General features: G+C 33.0%; 1 protein-coding gene across 7 annotated transcripts in view; it reads left to right on the top strand.

The window, feature by feature from the left end:
* LRBA (LPS responsive beige-like anchor protein) overlaps nucleotides 1-22,510 on the top strand; it is a 779,818-nt gene that overhangs the window by 375,060 nt on the left and 382,248 nt on the right. For all 7 annotated transcript variants that reach the window (XM_060655634.3, XM_060655639.3, XM_060655638.3 and 4 more), the window contains one exon: nucleotides 21,382-21,548. In XM_060655634.3, the coding sequence (XP_060511617.2) occupies nucleotides 21,382-21,548 (167 nt within the window). The remainder of the gene's footprint in view (nucleotides 1-21,381; nucleotides 21,549-22,510) is intronic.

Genomic DNA, 22,510 nt, shown 5'->3' with positions numbered 1-22,510 from the left:
ATATGCATTTTATGTATATTTCTCATATATTATATATATAATATATATAATCTATATACAATATATAATATATATTATATATATTGTATATAGATTATATATATATAGTCGGATGTCCAACCAACTGAGCCACCCAGGCACCCCGTATACCATAAAATTTTATATGTATTTTTGGGAATTTACAGATTCTGGCTTGAGAATGTCTTTTTTTTTTTTTTTTTAAGTTTATTTATTTTTGAGAGAGAGAGAGCACGGGAGGAGTAGAGAGAGAGGGGGGAGAGAGAGAATCCCAGTCTCCACAGTGTTAGCGAGGAAACTGTTGCAGGGCTTGACCTCATGAACCATGAGATCATGACCTGAACCAGAATCAAGAGTTGGACGTGTAACTGATGGAGTCACCCAGGCATTCCTGAGAATGTCTTGTATAAGGGTCTCTCTGGTTTGCACACATCACTTCTCTTATAGCACTCATATAATGGAGACAGAGGCTATGCTTTCACTACTATTTTTCTTTGATGTACATACTACATTTTTAAGTTATGGATTATGTTGTCTTCTCAGATACCTTGTGGGTGTTGCTTATATCCATTAAAATTTTTAAAAATTATTTGTGTCTCCTGAGAGAAACAAATATTAGACATTGACTCCTGTATGAAGGCTTGTTTCTTATTTTAGTTCAATACCTAGTATAGGCTTGGAATATGGGAAGCATTCAGTAAGGAATTGGTACATGAATGAAAGTATCAACTACTATATGATAGGATATAAGGTTTAATTTAACCTTTAATGAAGGTTTCATATTCAGCTAGCAATATTTAGGGATTCAGTCTTTTCATGTGAGATCCTTGATTCTTTCAGATTTTAATAAGATACTCTGTTCCCATTCTAGTAGAAGCATAACAAAAAGTAGCAATTATGTTCTTTTGTATTGCTCATTAGATTTCCACTGTTCCCTCCCACCCCCCAGTTTTTGAGCTATGGTTGTCAAATAAATATGTATATATCAAGGTGCACAACACTTATGGTTTGGTGTGTGTACACACTGTTAAATGATTACTACAATCAAGTAAATTAACATTTACATCACCTCACATAGTTAACAATTTTTGTGTGTGGTGAGAAAACTTAAGATTTGAAGTTTATAATATATTCTTATTAACTATAGTCGCCATGCCATACATTGGGTATCTAGAGCTTACTCATCTCATAACTTAAACTTTATAGTCTTTCATCAGTATCTTTCTTTTTCCCTCACCTCTTAGCTTTTGGTTTTTAGTTTGATGTGGTTTCACTTGTTTGTTTTTGGTTTGTTACCTGTCCTTTTCGTGTTAAATGTAAAAAAAAGTTGCCAAGATCAGTGTCAAAAAGCTTTTTCCCTGTGTTTTCTTCAAGGAGTGTTATGGTTTCAGGTTTCACATATAAATAATTCATTTTGAGTTGATTTTTATGTATGCGTAAGGTAAGAGTCCCAATTTCATTCTTTTGCATGTGGATATTCAACTTGTCAGTGCTTACATCAGTAGCATGTGATACATAAAGTCAGAGAATTTAATTCCCTATATTATTATTTACTGAACTTGTAGTATGGTTATTGTTATATAGATCTTATACTTGCTTCAAAAGACTTGCTTCAAAAAGACTTGCTTTTTGAATTAATAACTAAAAACCCTCTACATATCCTGTGATCCACTCTTCTTTTGCTAAAGAATTCTTTATTTTTTAGGTTTTATGTTATGAGACTTAGGGTATTAATTTAAAATATTTAATTATATATGAAGTCTAAAACTAATACTACAATCTGCAGTGTATGATAGAAAACACAGATTTGGGATTTGTCAGAGCTAGGATTCAGTTCTGGTTCTGCCACTAATTAACTATGTTGTATTGGACCAGATACTTAAATTCTTTGTAATGGGGGTCCTTAAAGGTCATTAATCTAACCCCATATCTGGTGCTTGTAACTTATTTGGTCCAGCCCTTAGTTACTAGTATTATTTATTGGTTATTAGATTATTAATCTTGAAATTCTTCTTCATTCACTTAATTGAAAATTTACAATTGATCCTTAAACAACATGGGTTTGAACAATGTGGGTCCACTTAAATGTGGATTTTTTTCAGTAAATATAGTACAATTTTATATATGTATTTCTCTTCCTTATGATATTCTTTACATTTTCTCCAGCTCACTTTATTATAAACCTATAGTTTATAAAAACATAACATTTAAAATATATGTTAATTGAGGATTTCTATTATCGATAAGGCTTCCAGTCAAAAGCAGGCTATCAGTGGTTAAATTTTGGGGGAGTCAGAAGTTATGTGTGGGTTTTTGATTGCACAGGGGCTCAGCACCTCTAACCCTTGTGTTGTTCAAGGGCCAGCTGTATTTATTTAATTGAATTGTATTTGACGTATTAGTGTCAGGTGTGTAAGATAGTAATTCAAAATTTATACACATTATGAAATGATCACCATGATAAGTGTAGTTACCATACAATGTTATTACAATATTATTGACTATATTTCCTGTGCTGTATTTTACATTTTCATGAATTATTTATTTTATAACTGGAAGTTTGTACTTTTTTTTTTTAACATTTATTTATTTTTGAGAGACAGAGGCAGAGCATGAGCAGGTGAGGGGGAGAGAGAGAGAAAGAGACACAGAATCCGAAGCAAGTACCAGGCTCTGAGCTATTTGTTAGCACACAGCCTGATGTAGGGCTCGAACTCACAAACTGTGAGACCATGACCTGAGCTAAAGTCGGACGCTCAACTGACTGAGCCACCCAGGCGCCCCATGGAAGTTTGTACTTCTTAGTTCCCTTCACCACCCATCCTCTACCCATTCCGCTTTAGCAGTCATCAGTTTGTTTTCTATATTTGTGAGTATGTCTGTTTTGTTTGTTCGTTTGTTTTGTTCATTTGTTTTGTTTTTTTGAATGCCACATAAAATGTAATTAAATAGTATTTGTCTTTTTCTGTCTGACTTTTTTCACTTAGTTTAATACCCTCTAGGTCCATCTGTGTTGTCACAGATAACAAGATTTCATTGTTTTTTTATGATTCAATACTATTCCACTGTGTGTGTACACGCGTGTGTGTGTGTGTGCATGTTTGCACACGTGCATGTATCATCTTTATCCATTTATCTATTGATGAACACTTAAGTTGCTGTTATATCTTGATTATTGTAAATAATGCTACAAAAAATATATCTTTTAAAATTAGTGTCTTTGTTTTCTTCATGTAAATATCCAGATGTGGAATTACTGAATCATGTGGTATTTCTATTTTTAATTTTTTTGAGGAATCTTCATACTGTTCAGTGGCTGTACCAATTTATGTTCCCACCACAGTGCACAGGAGTTCCCTTTTCTCCACATTCTCACCAACATTTGTTATTTTTTTCTTTTTGATACTAGCCATTCTGACTGGTGTGAGATAATATCTCATTGTGGTTTTGACTTATATTTTTCTAATGATTAATGATGTTGAGCATCTTTTTATGGGTCTCTTGGCTGTCTATGTATGTCTTCTTTGGAAAAATGTGTATTCAGGTACTCTGCCCAGTTATAAATTGAATTGTTTATTTTTGGGGGGTTAAGTTGTTTGGGTTATTTGTATATTTTGGATATTAACCTGTTATCGGACATCATTTGCAAATATCTTCTCCCATTGAGTAGGTTACCTTTTTTGTTTTTTGATGGCTTCCTTCTCAGGGAAAAGCTTATTTTGATATAGCCCTAATATATTTATTTTTGCTTTTTTATGGTTTCAGGTCTCACATGTAGTTGGTCTTTAGTCTATTTTATTTGTCTGTATGATGTAAGAAAGTGGTCTAGTTTCATTTTTTTGCATGTGGTTGTCCATTTTTCCCAAAACCATGTATTGAAGAAAAAACATTTTTTTTCTATTTGTATATTCATGCCTCCTTCATCATAGATTAACTGACAATGTAAACATGGGTTCATTTTCTGGTCTCTCTATTGTGTTTCATTGATCTATATCTCTGCCTTTGTGTCAGTACCATATAGTTTTGGTTGATACAGTTTTGCAGAATACTTTGAAATCTGGGATTGTGATACCTCCAGCTTTGATCCTTTTTTCTAAAGATTCCTCTGGCTATTCAGGGTCTTTTTTAGTTGTGTACAAATCTAAGTGTATTTGTTCTAGTTCTGTGAAAAATGCTATTAGTATTTTAATAAGGATTACATTGAATCTGTAGATTCCTTTGGGTAGTATGGACATTTAACATTACTACTTCCAATCCATGAACATGGTATATCTTCCCATTTGTTTGTGTCATTTTTTCCTTCATTTTTATAGAAGATTTTTGAAACTAAATCTTGAATCTGTATTCTTTCTGTATATTTTTCTCTTTTATACTGAGTCAATATATTTATTACCATGTGAATGTAAAATTGGTAGAATACAAAATAAGTCAGATCTATTTAATAATTTAATTACAAATCTTTTTAATGTTCCTGGATTGAATTCCCCATTTTGTCTTTCATTTAGTGGTTGAAATGCAGTGTAAATGAAATACTGTGATACTGTTTTTTTTTTCTAACTTTTAAAGTAAACTTGTAATTATGAGTCAATGTGGAGTATTTTTAATTCAGTCTCCTGTTTATGCTTTCATATTTGTCATCTTTATTCTTCATCCTCTTTTAATTTTATACTTCTTTTTTTCTCCCCTTAAACTTTTGGCTTTCATTTGACAACCTCTTATCTTAAAAAGTAAGTGTGAGACTGATGGTCAAAATTAAAGATAACTGTATTGAATCTAAGAATGATATCATTCTCTTTCCTATGATGATTCTGCATTGGTGATTAATGCACCCTGTTGTCTTGCACATTTCTTTCTTGATGTACACTTTACATGATTAGTTTTTTTCACTTTGTGAAGAGATGACTGATTAATATATCATGAGTCATGATAGCTTAATTGCAAAGCATTAGAATGGCATTTCTCATCTCAGATGTGGTCTTTACATGCATTATGGTTTTGAACATTTTTCTAAATCCCTTTTATATATATATTTTCATCAATAGCACTGGAACAGGGAAATAGTAATCTTGACAATATATATTTTTTTAATTGTAGCTTTTGTAATTGTTACTTTCTTTACCTTAGAAAAAAATTTTGATAAGTAATTGTGAAAGTAATAAAATACTAGTTTAATTAACTAAAGGAATATTCTTGTCCTTTTACATGTCTAAATCACTATATTGTATCACCCAGCCAATAAGACCATAGTGCTGACTTTCCACTGAGATAACCTAGTGCCTTAATCTTGGCTCCGTCATTTACTAGCTATGTGAGCTAAGGCACCATTGCCTTATCTTAAAATCAGGATAGTAATGGTGCCTGACTATAGTAATTTTGTGATAAGTACATGGGATTTGATCAATGTAAAGTGCCTATTACCTTAAACTCATATTAAGTGTTCAGCAACACAGCTAGTGTTGTCAGTATCAAAGGGAGAACATTTTTTTGTTGTGTGTAATCTCTGGGAATATCCAAGAAATGCTTACATGTCCCACAGTTCATCTGGAACTCTCACCTCTGCCATAGGGCCTTGATCCAGACTACAGCTGTGTTAGAGTCCTGATGGTTACCTCTTTATAATTATACAAGTGGCTCTTCTAGGAAGTAGGTGTTGTTTCTTTTTTCTTGGTCAATGCATGAACATAGATTTTTCCTTTTCTCATTTATAGGCTTAGCAATGGTAGGAAAGTATCGCAGTGAAGAAAAGAAAAATAAATCTCAGTAGTGGATATTGTATTTTCTGGAATTCACAGGCTGTGCTTCTGCCTAGGATGTTTTCTCTTGACCCTTTCTTGATCTGTTTCTCCAGGCTTGTCCCTTTGCCATCTTGCAAGGGGCTAAGTCAGCTCTTCCACATCGAGAGATCCAGACCATATTCCTTCTTATAGTACAGGCCCACCTGCCTCCATTCTTGGAGAGAAGAGAATGTTGGTAGTCTTCATTCTAAATTCTCTTTTCTTTCCTCAGGTTGATTGACAATGTGACTATCATATTCATTAAGGGAAAATTCCCACCCCAATTTACTATATATGTTTTAGTATATGTTCTTTACTTGAACTATGCAGTCATATTTCTTAGTGTATTTCCAGAGTCTCATGTATTCAGTCTGGAATGCACTATTTTTAGAGATCTTTCCAATATGTGATTTAACATGTCTCACTTTCTATTTCAGCTTCTTGATAAGGGCCAGATTGAATAGCTGGGGTCACAACATTTTCTGTTCTCAGTTTTCTTTCTTCCTTCCTTCCTTCCTTCCTTTCTTTTTTAAAATTATGTTTATTATTTATTTATTTTAAATTTAAATTTATTTTAAATTTATATGTTGGTTAACATATAGTGTAATAATGATTTCAGGAATAGAATTTAGTGATTCATCACTTACATATAACACCCAGTGCTCATTCCAACAAGTATCCTCCTTAATGCCCCTCGCCCATTGAGCCCATACTCTCACCCAACACCCCACCAGCAACCCTTAGTCTATTCTCTGTATTTAAGAGTCTCTTATGGTTTGTCTCACTCTCTGTTTTTATATTATTTTTGCTTCTCTTCCCTAATGATCATCTGTTTTGTATCTTAAATTCCACATAGGAGTGAAATCATATGATACTTGTCTTTCTTTGACTGACTTATTTCACTTAGCATAATACACTCTGGTTCCATCTACGTTGTTGCATATGGCAAAATTTCATTCTTTTTGATTGCTGAGTAATATTCCATTGTGTGTGTGTATCTTCTTTATCCATTCATCAGTCAATGGACATTTGGACTCTTTCCATATTTTGGCTTTTGTCGATAGTGTTGTTATAAACATAGGGTGAATGTACCCCTTTGAATCAGCACTCCTGTATCCTTTGGATAAATACCTATTAGTGCAATTGCTAGGTCGTAGGGTGGTTCTATTTTTAATTTTTTGCTGCTCTCAGTTTTCTCTGGGAAAGTTTTGCTCAGACTATCTCCATACCTATACAGGGCATATGTATACACACATTATTTTTAAACATCATACATTTCAGAGTCACTTGTGAAAGTAAAAGTGCTGTCATTGTTGGGGCAAAGGAAGACCATTTAAGCCAATGTTTCTGCCTTGCATTGAAGATTGTAAGTGATCTTCTCTAGCTTTAAAAAACAGAGCTATATTGCTGGGCACTCCACTAAATGTGGGAAGCTAGAAAAAACAAAGGACTGCAGCATAGGTAAGATTGAACTCATACTTATGAGCAGCACTTATCAAATTAAATCCAAAATGAAAAATATTTTTTCTTTGTATCTTCCAGTATATTCTAATCATGTAAAATATATTCTTGATAGAAGGCTATACCTCTTAATACTATTGAAAAAATCTCTTGTAAGAAAAGATTTGAATAGATTTTTTTATGAATATATGTAGTCTGTGTTTAAACTTTTAGTTTACCATATGTCCTGGTTGTCTTAACAGTTGACCAAATTGTGTGTTAGTGTAAAAATTGCCTTTTCCTAATGAATTTTAAAATAAATATAGAGAAGAAAGTAAGCTAACTTAAAGTCTTCATAGTGTATTTCATACACATCACTTAAAAATTGCTCACATGAAATTAGAATTTTGTCTTCCGTTATTTCTGGTTTATTAGTGTGCAAAGTAAAGTTCCAAATATAAAATGAGTTATTTTATCATAGAAAGGAAGATGGCAGTACTTGAGTTGATAAAATAGATCCCTTCTATTTATCTGTTGGACTAGTCCTGCTTAAATATGGTCTGCTGAGCAAATTGTTTATAACAAGTCCACAAAGAGGTAAGTACAGAAATTAAATGAGTATTTAGAAACTTTTATAGCTTGAATGTCTGGCAATGTCAGAATACTTTTTAAAGCATCATTTTTTTAAAGTAAAAATAAAAACTGTTTCTTTATTACAGATAGTTTGAGAGCAGTTCCTAAAAACCAGTTCATATTCAGTTGTATCATTTTGAATTAGTCTATGTTAACAATACGTTTGAATAAGAATTGAAGAACTTGTAGCAATATAACAGTATTCTATTGATACAAATATAGTTAAGTATATGTTGAATGATATATATAAACTTTTGAGTAATAATTTTCTTTGGAAAGAAATAGGTAAAAACACATAGGCACCCAAGGCCTTTTAGGGTACCTAGACCTAATTCTAACATGGAATGGGGGATCTGTCCCCCACGCCCACACAACACCAAGCAATTCTCAGATATGAGGGTGTGTAGGAACTCAGATTTGACATGACACTGTGTATCCAAAATTAGCATCACATTCCACAGGTTAAGGGTTCAGTTATGCAAGACTGCTTCTCACTCTCCACTTCAGATGCCCAGCCCCAGGCTGTTACCTGTGCTTCTAACAAACTGGCTACATATTGGAGGTTCTAAATACTTCCCTTTTAGTTTCAATTAATTTGCTAGAGCTGTTTGCAGAACTCAGGGAAACACGTATATATACCAGATTATTAAAGGATATGATAAAGAGTATGAATCAACAGCCAGATGAAGAGGTACATAGAGTGAGCCCCTGAACAAAGGAGCGTTGGCTCTTGGGGAGGTTGGGGCTTGACTTGATGACATGGGGAAACCATCTGGTTCCCCAAACCAGAAGCTCTCCAAAAGAGACCAAAGAGCTGTCCTTTTGGGTTTTTATGGAGGCTTCATTTTATAGTCATGTTTGACTACGTTATTAGCCATTGGCTGATTTAACCTCTGTTCCCTCTCCACTTCCAGAAAGTCAGAGGAGAGGTGGGAACAGAAAATTGCCAACACGTTAACCACATGGTTGGTCTTTCTCAGAATCAGCCCCCAACCTGTGGGGGGGAGGGGCGGGTCCAGTAGTCACCTCATTAATGTAACAAAAGACACCTTTATAACCCTCAACACTTAAGAAATACCAGGGGTTTCGAGAGTTGTAAGCCAGGAACTATGGGTAAAGACCAATTATATATTGTGGTCTTCTGAATGACCACATATACGTGACTTATAAATCACAATATTGCACAAAGAAAATATAAACAGGTGTCTATTGGGAGATTTAAGAAGAGAGGGCTGTGTGAATTACATGTCTTATTTTGTTACTCTTTTTAAAAAGGTGTTTATTTGAGCTGTTCTCTTTTTTGCCTTTTTATTTTGCTGTATTTTATTTTTTCTATCTTAAATAAGCCTTTCCTTCTTGGTGAATAGTTATGTAGCCTTTAAGTTCTGTTTGAAACTCTCTCAGATTCTGGATAGTTCTTTCTTGCTTGCTCCTCCCAAATACACCATATGTATCTCTCTTAGCAGTTTTCTCATATTGTATTTATTTTTAATCTCCTGTTTCTCAGATATACGGAGATGGTGGAAGAAGGGGACTGTTTGCTGTGTAATTTGTTCATTTCATGACTAAGCCTATAATAAATGTTAGATGTTACTTACTATATGCCTGGAAAGTTCTAATTGTTTCATTTCTATTCTTATCTGATCCTTCCAAAAAACATATCGTGTTATATCCTTTTTTTATATGAGGAAACTGAGGCACAGAGGTTTAAATAATTTGCCTAACCATGAATGTGTCACATCTAAGATTTAAATTTAAGTATTTGGCTGTAAAGTCTGTTCTAAACCACAGTGTTAATTATGGTTTAATCACTTTTTTTTATCTCTTTGGTTTTCATGCTTCTTCATAAAATACTTAAAATTGAAATTTAAATGTAAGACTTACCTGTTTGTAGTAGTGTATGTATTTGATCATATTAACCTAATACAAGTAAGAAACTCTAGTTTTGTGTTCTTAAAAAATCTGGTTAGGTAGTTATGTTGAGTTAAAAGATGATAGGATTTGCTTAAGATCATCTAGCTCTTGTGCAGATTAGCAAAAAGCAAAGGTTAAGACATTGAAATTTCTTGATTTTCTCCATGTTTATGTGTGTGTATGTATGTGTGTACAATTATATACTTTTTTGTAATGATATATTTCTCATATTATGACTTTTAAAAACACAATGATTGAGTTTAACCCTATCTGTTTAAATTCCAAGTTAATTTTATTGATCACAGGTAATAATCACATTTTACTTTATTTACTTACGGGTATATGATGTCTGCAGGCTTTATATGAAATCAGTTTTAAATGTTTAAGTTAATATTTAGCATAATGAAAGTTGCAAGACAAGTTACAAATACTATGTAAAAGCATTTTAGTGTAAGTTTTTTAATCAAAAGTCTAAAGTAAAAACACCTTTATTAATCTCCAAATTATTTTAAAATATTGTTTGAAGACTAGAGTTTGTAGAGATAAAAACCCAACACATTTTGTCCAGTCCGTTAAAACAATAAGAAATAGAAGAGATACTTTGATAAGTGATCTGCCTGTTTTAACCTTGAATGCTGTTATCGGGGGGATGATGCTATATCTGTTTCATTGGCTTAGGCTTTTTCATGCTGAGAGAAATCAATACTTTGAGGCGTTGGATGACAGAGGAATCACTTCAGAATTAAAGGGGGCTGTCACACATTGTCATTGGTTGACTTTCGTTTTCTGTTGAGGTTGTTAAGCTTTCATTTTTCTAAGTCTTTTTCAGGAGTCTTTGTAAGATTTCTGTGGTTAACTTTTTATTTTTTATTTTTTTAACTATTAGACTTTAAATCTGAGTTAAGGGATCAAGGACAAAGACATCCAAAAGTCAAATATTGAAAAGCTTCTTTAGTTGTCCCTTAGGTGATTTTCTTTTTAAATGTTTTCCCATGAGGTAAGTAATTTATAGTGTAAGAGATTTTGAGATAAATTGGGAATTAAGGTAGTGCATTTAAAGGTGTTTACCAGAAGGTATGTTTAATTAACTAAAAATGTAATACTCTATGTGTAACTGAAAGAAAAAAGGTAGAACCATATCTCCTAACATGGAATGATTTATAGTTTGATTCCAGTTATATGGGAACTATATATTACTGTTAATAGTTAATTACCCCTGTAGAAAACAACTAGCCAGCCTGGGAGGAGATAGAAGGCTGAACTTTCTTTTTATTTCACGTCATTACTTTTTTGTTTTTATTTATTTTTTTTATTTTTTAAATTTTTTTAATGTTTATTTACTTTTGAGACAGAGAGACACAGCATGAGCAAGGAAGGGGCAGAGAGAGAGGGAGACACAGAATGTGAAGCAGGCTCCAGGCTCTGAGCTGTCAGCATAGAGCCCGACGCGGGGCCCAAACCCACGAACTGTGAGATCATGACCTGAGCCAAAGTCGGACGCTTAACCGACTGAGCCACCCAGGCGCCCCACTTTTTTGTTTTTAAAAGCAAGTATATGTTTCTTAAAAAAAAGTTTAAAATATAAAACTTGTAAAACCAATATAGTTCAAGTGCTTATTTAATACTAAAGCCTTATATAATATTTTTAAGATTTTAGCCTTGAACTTTTTAACTGGGATTTATTTTTATTTCATGATAATATGCAGACTTAATGAAAATTTGCTTAATAATCTATTTCTCGTAAAACATACTGAAACAACTCTAGAAACAGTGTGCACTTAACAGTATTCATTTACCTCCTTTTCTTGACTAAAAGAAAGTGCTTGGGAGAAGCCCTTTATGTTTATCCAATCAATTCCTTTTTGCCCCATTGAGCTAAATATTGTTCTGATTTTATGGAATGACTTATTTGCTTGTTTTTACTTTCCAAACTTAAGTATATGTCTTTTAGTATTGTAATTTCTTCAGCAGTTTTTGAACTTTATATGAATGGAATCATGAAGCATGTGTTTTGATGTAGCATTATTGAACATTTTTGTGAAATTGAATGTTACATTTTTCCTATGTCATTTTCAATGCTGTATGGTATACCATTACATGAATAGATGATTAGTTTTTCATAATCTCTTCTACTCTTTTAATTAGGTTGTTTCCAGTTTTTAACTAGTGTGATAGTTTTAATAGCTTTACAAGTCTTTTGGTGTAAATACTTATGCATTTCTGTAGGGTAGACTTACTTGACTGTAAAGTATTTATGGTTTCAATTTTAATAGCTATTGCCATAGTATCTTGCAAAAGTGTGTATCACTACCAATATCAGTGCATAGCTGTTCCCATACTCCGCATTGTCATGAAAAATCGATCAGTACTTTTTGTCTTAGTATTCTAGTAGTGTTCTGGTAACTTCATTTTTTTTTTATTTGGATTTCATTTACGAATGAAGCTATGTATCTTTTCTCCTTGTTATATATTTATTTTTTAAAAAAGTATTTTTGTAGTACGTGTTTGTCTCTTACCCAGTTTCTTATTGGTTATATGTTTTTTCTTTATTGATTTGTAGAGGGTATTTACCTATTTGATATATGGGCAGATTTTTTGGATATATTTGAACTACTTTCTTCCCTGTCAGTAGTACCCTATTCACTTTTTTAAAACGTGTGAAATAAATTTTATTGAAGTATAGTTTATATATAATGAAACACATCCATTTTAGGTATATAATTCAATGAGGTTTGACTAGTGTATACACTTGTGGAACTGTCATAGTCAAGTGACAGAAAGTTTCTGTCATCTCCGAGAATTTCCCCGTGATTCATTTTGGTCAGTTCCTCTTTATGTATATACACCCAACCCCTGGCAACTGCTCATCTGGTTTTTGCTATTACAGATAGTTTTGTATACTATATAATTTCATATAAATGGAATTATATAGTAGGTACTCTAATGGATTCTAGTGGATTCTTCTGGTCAGCATGCAGTTTTTGGTACTCATCCATATTATTATGTATATCACTCATTTGTTTCTTTTTATTACTGAGTAGTATTACCTTACCCATTCAGGTTTAGATGGATATTGGGTTACCTCTAATGTTTGGCTTTTATGAAATGCACTAGGGGCATTTTCATGCAATATAGTTTTGTGAAAATATGTTCTTCTTTATTTTGAGGAAATACCTAGGAGTGGAATTGCTAGGTGCTGTTCTGAGTATATTTTTAAATTTGCAAGAAACTGCCAAACTATTTTCTAAAGTAGTTGTGGATTTTACAGTCTAACCAGCTAGGTAGGTACAAGAGTTCCACTTGCTCCATAGATCCTTGCCAATATTTGACATTGCCGGGCTTTTAAATTTTATCCCTTCTATTGCGTATCTAGTGATAGCTTATTGTGGTTTTTATTTGAGTTTCCCTGTTGATTAAGCATCTTCTCATGACTTATTAGTCATTTGTATATCTTTTGTGAGGTGTCTGTTCAAATCCTTTGCCTATTATTTTATTTTTTTCCTCCTTTTTTAATTTAATTTTTTTTTTTACTTGAAACAACAAACATTTATTATTTCTCATGATTCCTCCTTTTTTTTACAACTTAAACTTTAGTTACTTAACCTATCGTGCTGTGTTGGTTTCCTGAGTAGAATTCAGTGATTCATCGCTTATGTACAACACCCAGTGCTTCTCACAACATGTGCCCTCCTTAGTACCTATCACCTATCTAGGCCATTTCCTACCCACCCTCTGTCAACCTGTAAGGGTCTCTTGTGGTTTATTTCCCTCTCTTCTCTTCACCCCCTCATTCCCATATGTTCATCTGTCTTGTTTCTTAAATTCCACATAAGACTTTCTTTGTCTTTCTTCAATTCCACATATGACATACTTGTCTTTCTTTGACTGACTTATTTCGCTTAGCATAATACATTCTAGCTCCATCCATGTCATTGCAAATGTTTTTGTCCATTACTTTAAATTGGATTGTTTGCCTTTTTGAGTTGTAAGAGTTTTTCATTTATCTTGTAAGAAAATTAATTGCTAGTTGTATGTATGGTGAATATTTTGTCCCAGTTTGTGGCTTATCTTTTCATTTTCTAAATGGCACCTTTTAAAGAGAAGATTTTATAGATTTTGGTAAAGTTTAATATATTAGTTTCTTTATAGTTATGATTTTCTTTTATAGTTCCTTTTATGTCTAAAAATGTCACTGTAAGAATTTTCTGCCTACCCCAGGGTCATAAGATTTTCTGCTATGTTTTCTTCTAGAGAAGTGTTATAATTTTTGTATCTAGATCGTTGATTCATTTTGAATTAAACATTTTGTTTATAGTATTAAGGGAAGACTAGTTTCTTTGTTTTGTGAGTGGCCGGATGTTCTAGCACCATTTGTTCAAAAGATATTCTTTCTTAATTTAACAAGATAAACTCTTAATTTCACATTTTATAGCATTATTTAAATCGTGTAAATTCTGCAGGGTTTTTTTGTTATGTAAAACTGTTTTGTTATTGTTTTCTTTTGTTCATGTATTTTATTTTTTTAAGTTTATTTATTTTGAGAAAGAGAGTGAGGGCGCATATTCGAGCTGTGGAGGGGCAGAATGAGAGAGAATGAGAGAGAGAGAGAGAGAGAGAGAGAGATGAATCCCAAACAGGCTGTAAACTGTCAGCCTAGAACCTGATGTAGGGCTGCATCTCAGGAACTCTGAGATCATGAGCTGATCTGAAATCAAGAGTCGGATGCTCAACTGACTGAGCCAACCAGGCACCTTGTTCATATGTTTTAGAATCAGCTTGTCAATAACCATAAGAAAAGCTGCTTAATTTTTAATTAAGATTGTGTTGAATCCATAAAATCAATTTGAAGAAAGTAGGTATTTTGACAATTTGAGGTTTAAAATCTACTAAACATTGTCTACTTTTCCACTTAGTTTTCTTTAATTTCTATTAGCAGTGTTTTATAGTTTTCATTGTATAGCTTTGTATATTTTTAAGTTTATTTTATATTTTAATGCTTTTGTTAATATTATTATTTTCATTTTCCAGTTGGGTATTGCCATTATGTAGACCTTATATATCAATATATTGACCTTGTATCTAAGAATCTTGTCAGCTTTACTTACAAGTTTTAGTGTTTTTTCCCAGAACCTTTAGGATTATTACATACATGAACATATCTACAAATACTGTGTTACTCTTTTTTCAAACTGTGTTTTTATTTCTTCTTTTAATCTGTCATTTGAACTGGTTTGAACCCTGTTACAATATTGAGTGGAAGTCACGAGAGAGAGGACATACTTGTTTTATTCCCAGTTTTAGTTGAATGATATTCATAGATGTGCTTCCTAAGGTTTAGAAAATCTCTTTCTATTCCTAGTTTGTGGAGTGTCGTTTTGTTTTTTTTAATCATGAAATGGTACTGAATGTTGTAAAATGCTTCAAAAAAAACTGGTGTGATATGTTTTCTTCTTTTTTTGTTATATGGTGAATTATACTGATTGATATTCAGATATTAAATCAATCTTCCATTTCATGGTTAAACTCTTCATCATGGTGTGTATGCTTAATTTTATGTATAGCTGAATGCTAATGTTTTATTATGGATTTTGTGTTTATTTACACAAATTAGATTAGTTTTTTTGTTTTCTATTCCCATATTGTAAAGTTAATCTCAGTATATTGCTTAGCTTCTATCATGTGAAAAGTGTTTAAGGTTTGTATTATTTCTTCCTTAAATATTTAAAATTTTATAATATAAGATTTAAAGCTGTACATTTTCATTTAAATTCTGCCTTATCTAATTATCACAAATTTTTCTAATTTTCCTGGTGATTTTATCTTTGATCCATAAGTTAGTTGGAATTGAACTATTTAATTTTCGATTATTTTGGAACTTTTTACATTTTTTTTCAGGCTGTATATTCTGCTAAAAATCAAAAGGACCTCTATCTGCATTTCTCTCTCTGAGTAACTTCCTTTTCTCTAGTCATTTATCCTTCATATTTCTATCTTACCTTCTCAATAGACATCTTTAACCTTGTTTCACATATAAAAGCTATAGGAGAAATAGGTTTCCTAACTCTTGAAAATGTCTTAAAAATAGATATTTGGGGAATAGCATAAGATCCAAGTGTATGTTGCCTAAGGATTCATAGGCAGGCATGTTGAAAGGTAATATACCACACTGATGAATTATAGAAGGCCACAAGGCCTTAGCTAGTAAAATTTGGTCCTAGGGGCGCCTGGGTGGCGCAGTCGGTTAAGCGTCCGACTTCAGCCAGGTCACGATCTCGCGGTCTGTGAGTTCGAGCCCCGCGTCAGGCTCTGGGCTGATGGCTCGGAGCCTGGAGCCTGTTTCCAATTCTGTGTGTCTCCCTCTCTCTCTGCCCCTCCCCCGTTCATGCTCTGTCTCTCTCTGTCCCAAAAATAAATAAAAAAACGTTGAAAAAAAAAATTAAAAAAAAAAAAAAATTTGGTCCTAATTGTTCATTATTTTAGACAATTATTTACTTTTTAAAGAGTAGGGTATATATGTGTCAAAACCAAAATAAATTCTTAAGTAATTCTGGGACTGTTTGTAAGAGAGCAATTAAAAGATTATTTCAAGAACTGAGTTGTGAACTTACAAAGATCTGTCTTAGGATGGTGGTAAGAGTGATAAGTGGTAAGAAGTAAATGAGTTTTGCTGAAATGGGATGAAGAGATATGAAGAAAGGGAAACTGAGAAGTCACAGATGAGAGAAGTATAGTAGCATGTTTGGGATAAAGATGGTAATTGCAGTGTTGTAAATTTTGAATTTTAGGTGCTTATTGGATAATTGGAGACTATCTTGCATTTAGAAATGTGGGCTCAGAGTTCAGGAAAACAGCTCAGGCAGATATGAAAAATTTGAAATGTGGCTCTCAATAGATAATAGGAGATGATGTGGGAGTGAATGATATTGCCAAAGGACATTTGGCAAAGCCTTAAGGAAATGCCAGAATTTCATAATGAGAAATAATAAAGGAAAAAGTTTGACCATCAGGAAGGAAGCAATGACAGGAGGATACTAGAGGAATCTGCATTGTTTGTTTTAAGTTTATTGCTCCCTGACCTTTCATACAAAGGACAATAGTGAAGTTAGGTAGAGATGTAGCATCTGGAAGGAAAGACTGAATGTGATACTGTCTTTATGTTTTCATTTACATTTAAAAAATTATAAATGGCCAGTCTAAATTGTTTCTGTCTTCAGTTATTATTTTATCTTTTCCCTGCAATTAAATTAATTTCTTTTAAGAAGTAGGTTTGTCTTATATTTATTTATTCTACAGTAATAAGTCTTACATTTCTTTAGCAGTAATCAAATATATTTGAACTATCATTTCCCAGGATGCTTACTTCTTTTCTTTTTAGATTCAGATATTTTTGTTTAGGTTCAGATATTTTTCTGGTCATGGTTGTGGTGTCATATTACCCGGTTTATGTGTTGCTTAAAAATGGGAAAACTGAAAAGTTGGTGTAAAGTAAAACTGAGTGGAAGTATTAGACCTGGCTGTTGATTCTATTGACAGGACAGTAGGGTTTCTTGGTGTACCTCCACTCAGTCTCCAACCACAAGCACATATACATTCACAAATATATACTCCAGCAGTAAGTAATATGTATTTGATCTTGAAGCAAATATTCCTCATCTATTCTTCACTGTGAATGATATACCATACAAAGAATATATTATTGGTTTCTAATAGAACGTGTTCAAATTACATTTTAAAGATTTTTTAAAAATAGATATAAGTTCATTATATCTTTAGAAAACATTCTTTTTTGGTTTCCTTTTATCATGTTTTAAGGTCAGAATGTGACTCTAATGTTCCACAATGAGACAGAGATTGATAATCGGGAAAGAATAGCCCTTTAATGTGATTTATATCTATAGATTTTATGTCAGATATGAAAAGTTGCTGTTTAAATTGTAAAGGAGGATCCATTAAAGAACACTTTAAACCATTTTACTATTTAGCTTACCTTAGACTCTTATGTTTAGAATTATGTCTTTCCAAGCACAGTCTAATAACTTACCAAATGTTTACAAAGTAAATTTGCTAAAATTAAATTATTCTAATATTAATAACAGAAAAAGAAGCTATTCAAAAAATCTTTTTGCTGTTTTTAGTACTGTTTAATATTACTGTATATGGTGTTGAGGGGAGTATTAAAGCCAATAATTTTCTAATTTTCATCATTAATTTCCTCTTATCAGGTGAGGTTAGGGCAGATTTATGGATATAGTGTTGAATGTTGAAGATATAAAAATCTTCAAATGTTTACCATTTTGTCTTTTTGATTTTAGTGTATGGTTGAGTTAGATATGAAGTAACCCTATAGCATGCTGCCTGGTTCTTTAATCTATCTCTGAAAATAACACATAGCAGTTGATATTTTTGTTGCAATGGAATAATTCCCTAGTTATCTTCACTTAAACTGCTGCTTCTTCGAGTATTTCTTAATCATATTTTTTTATTTTCTCAAATCATATTTTTGACAAATCGAATTGTGTTATGGCTTGACTCAGTGTTTTTTGATATGTGCAATATGATATTTTCCTTTAATTTCTTATAAATTATTCTAGTTCCTAACATGATTTGTTTTCTCCACATCAGTGTTTAAGTAAAATAAATAATTTGCTTTTACCAGTGTACAAAAAATACGAGGTTGCCCCAAATCTTCTAGTTGTCCAATTCTTAGAGCTAGTAGAATCCCTTCATTTTGCAGGTGAGGACAATTAGACCTGAAGAAGCAAAACAAATTAGTTGCCCAAGACTGCTAGGAGATACTTCCAAGGATGATACTTCAATCTGGTTTTTACTTTGCTTTTCCACTTTTCCATCTCATGTTTATTTGTGTGTGTGTGTGTGTGTGTGTGTGTGTGTGTGTGTGAGATACATATTCATATATGTTCTCAAACCCTTCCATTTTCTTTCTTCCTTCATAGCAGTTTGGATGTTCCTCTAATTACTTTTGGTATATGTTATTATTAAAAATAATTTTTAGAGGCACCTTTATAGCTCAGTTGGTTGAGCATCTAACTCTTGATTTCAGTTGAGGTCATGATAACAGGGTTGTGGGATTGAGCCCCATGATGGGCTCCTCACTGAGCATGTAGCCTGCATAAGATTCTCTCTCCCTGTCTCTGCCCCTATCCCCTGCTCGTGCACACAGTCTATCCCTCCCTCTCTCTCTCTAAATACAAAAAGTAAACACATGAAAATTAAAAAAAATCAGTTTTTAGCTTTAGTAATTTAATGTCAGTAATATACTTTTTTTTTTTTTTTTTTTAATTTTTTTTTTTCAACGTTTTTTATTTATTTTTGGGACAGAGAGAGACAGACCATGAACGGGGGAGGGGCAGAGAGAGAGGGAGACACAGAATCGGAAACAGGCTCCAGGCTCTGAGCCATCAGCCCAGAGCCTGATGCGGGGCTCGAACTCACGGACCGCGAGATCGTGACCTGGCTGAAGTCGGACGCTTAACCGACTGCGCCATCCAGGCGCCCCAGTAATATACTTTTATTACCACTTCCCTCCTACCAATCTGAAGGGAATGGGGATTCTCCCAGGCAAAGGCTATCAAGATAATGCAACTTTGATCCCCATTGGCTAGTGCTTTGCATAGACTAAGAAATATTTGATTCCTTAGTCATATACATAAACACCCTATCAGTTAGGTTGTTTTTGATGTTATGAATGGAAAACCTAATTCATACTGGCCAATGAATAAAGAGGAGTTTATAGAGTCTCATAAAAAGTCTAAAAGAAAAAGTCTCAGCAGAAAGTCTAAAGATAGGCTAGTATTTGACTCAGAAGTTCATGATTCTCTTTGGAATAAGCTCTATGTTTCTGTAATTCTCATAGCTCTGCTCACTTTGGGTTTTGGCTGTATCCCCAGGCTAGCCTTCTTAATGGTATAGAGAGAGCTTTCAACACTCCTGGAATTAAGGTACTTCCGTATTTTACACCCTAACAAGAAAGAAAGAAATTTCCAACAAAAGTTTTGACCATCTTAATGCATCAGTTAGGTTGAGTGCCTTCCCCTGAGCTAGTTTGTCATTGTGGGTGTAATGATTACCAAAACTGGTTTAGGATAGTTAGTGCCCTCTCTTTTTATTGGGGCAGTGCTAGGGGGTAGTGTGTGGCAACAATCTACTTGAACCAGAATACAGTAGAAAGGCAGGAAATCACAATGTATATCATACACATAAACTAGTAATATGTGTTCCAACATCAAATTTTTATAACTTCCCATTGGTTATGTATACATGTGCTTGTATATGAGAACTTGCATTTGGAAGTTAAGAGGAGGAGCCCAGTAGGTTCTGTGAATAGAATTAAAGATAAAGTTTACATTAATCTTTGCTTTCCTGTTTTTAGCAATATATTAACTAGTCAGTATAATAATAACACCAGGAGAATCTGAATTTCAGAAGAAATAATTGTCTTAAAACTTAGTGATTATACTGTATCTGGTTATTGCTAATGAATCCTAACATTTTTTGGTAAAATTGATGATATCAAAGACAGCACTTTTCAAACTTTAATATATAAATCACCTTGAGTTCTTATTAAGATTTGGATTCTGATTTAGTAGGTGTGGACTAGGCCTATAATTCTGCATTTTTTATAAGTTCCTGGGTGGTTCCAGTACTGCTGATTCATTTTGCATAGCTGCGGTTTAAAAGAGCAAACTTTTTGTCATCTTGTAAGGTTGTTGAGAATTAGCCCGGTTTACTATTGCAAGCCACCAGTGTCTGTTTTCTGGACCTCTGTGGTGGCCTCATGACTGGTCTCTCTTCTTAACTTTTCTTCTGCTATAATCCACTCTTTATTTATTTTTAAATATTTGTTTATTTTTGAGAGAGAGAGAGAGGGAGAGAGAGAGAGGGAGAGAGAGAGAAAGAGAGCGCACAAATAGGGCAGGGACAGAGAGAGAGGGAGACACACAATCTGAAACAGGCTCCAGGTTCCAAGGTGTCAGCACAGAGCCTGATGTGGGGCTCAAACTCATGAACTGTGAGATCAGGCCTGAGCCGAAGTCACTTAACTGACTGAGCCACTTAGGTGCCCCTATAATCTATTCTTTAAATAGACCTATAGAGATCATTTTAATATATATATCAATCACATCACTCTCCAGCTTAAAAATTTCCTCCAGTATCCCACTGCATTAAATTAAAATCTAAACTCCTTAGTGTAGTGACTCAGTACTAAATGGTGCAGCCCCTGCCTGCTTCTCCAAACTCATTTTTTACTCTCCTTCCTCTGAGTCACTTTGCCTGGAGTGCTTTGCAGCCCATTCTTGCTACTTGTAAAGTGGATCCCTGCATCTTCACATGGTTGGTGTCTTCCAGTTATTTAGGTCTCCTTAAAAACAACTTCTGAATGTATCTTATAAATGACTTCAGAGAAATAAATTCTTGGGGGATTGTTGTACTGGGGTAGTAGATCACTAAATCTCAGTTCAGTTGATGAGGGATATAAAAGTAATTTTAAAGTTTTGGTTGGTTCAGTTCATGTTAGAGGTTATTTTATTGTATGTTGTATGTTCTTATAGTATTAATAGATGTTTATTTTTTCCTATTCAAGTCACTGTGTGCCCAGTATTCTGCAGACAAACGAGAAGATGAGAAGATGTGTGATCATTTGATAAGAGCAGCTAAATATCGAGACCATGTGACAGCAACTCAGCTAATCCAGAAAATTATCAACATTCTCACAGACAAGCATGGAGCCTGGGGAAATTCTGCAGTGAGGTAAAGGGATACCTTTAGGATTTGACCACTGATTTTCTACAGAAGGCCTAGGTTTAGATAAATAACTTTGGATATGATCAAGGCCAGATGACCACAGTAATAATTTAACTTTGTATTTTATCATCTACTATGAATGAGGGGTAGAAGAAAAGGATAGGAGAAAATCAGTATGGGTATAGTTAGGGATCGTTACAGATATTTTAGTTCCTTCAACTACTTCTAAAAGAATATTTGTTCATATACTTATTCTTTTTGAAGTTAACTTTTAAGGGAAATAGTTAACAAACTGTTTTATTAGCTATACTTATATCTGAATTTGCACAAATACAATATTTTAAGAAACTATTCCCTGTTTTACATTTTTGAGTTTATAAACACATAAATTTGAAAATATCAGTATGTGTTCTTTTGAATGCCTTGTAAATTTTAAGACTATGATAATTAAATGCCTTCTTTAAAATTTTATTCACTATATCTTCCTCTTTGTTAGATTCTCAAAGTAAACATGCTGTTATTTTATTTTAAATTTCCAGAAACAAAATAATTAAGTTACCTTCTAAGGCAACTTAGACTAATTATAAAATATGATTTTATTGGAATTTTTTATGCTATAAATCTTAAAAACATGTTTGACTCATTTAAGTTTTGTTAATGAAAATGTTCTGTAATTTCCCTTTAGAAAGACATTTTTTTAGCTCCTCATTTTTACATAACTTTTTCTAGAAGACAACAAAAAAATGAAAATAGTAAATTGTGTATTATGTATAGGTGTAACTAGTTTCTACTTTTTTAAGTAGCTTATGCGTCTAACAAACATCTACGTCTAGTTTTAGAAATTTTCCAGTATACAGAAAATAATGTTAATTTTTTCAAGTCAGATTTAAAACTGAGTAGAAAGCAACCTGTTATGGGAAATTTTTGTTTTGACTACAAGTATGCACCAATATAGAGTAGATATATCT

This window comes from Panthera onca, chromosome B1 (genome assembly GCF_046562875.1).
Source record: "Panthera onca isolate mPanOnc1 chromosome B1, mPanOnc1 haplotype 2, whole genome shotgun sequence".
NCBI classification, from domain to species: Eukaryota; Metazoa; Chordata; class Mammalia; order Carnivora; family Felidae; genus Panthera; species Panthera onca.
This window is presented reverse-complemented; position numbering and strand designations above follow the sequence as displayed.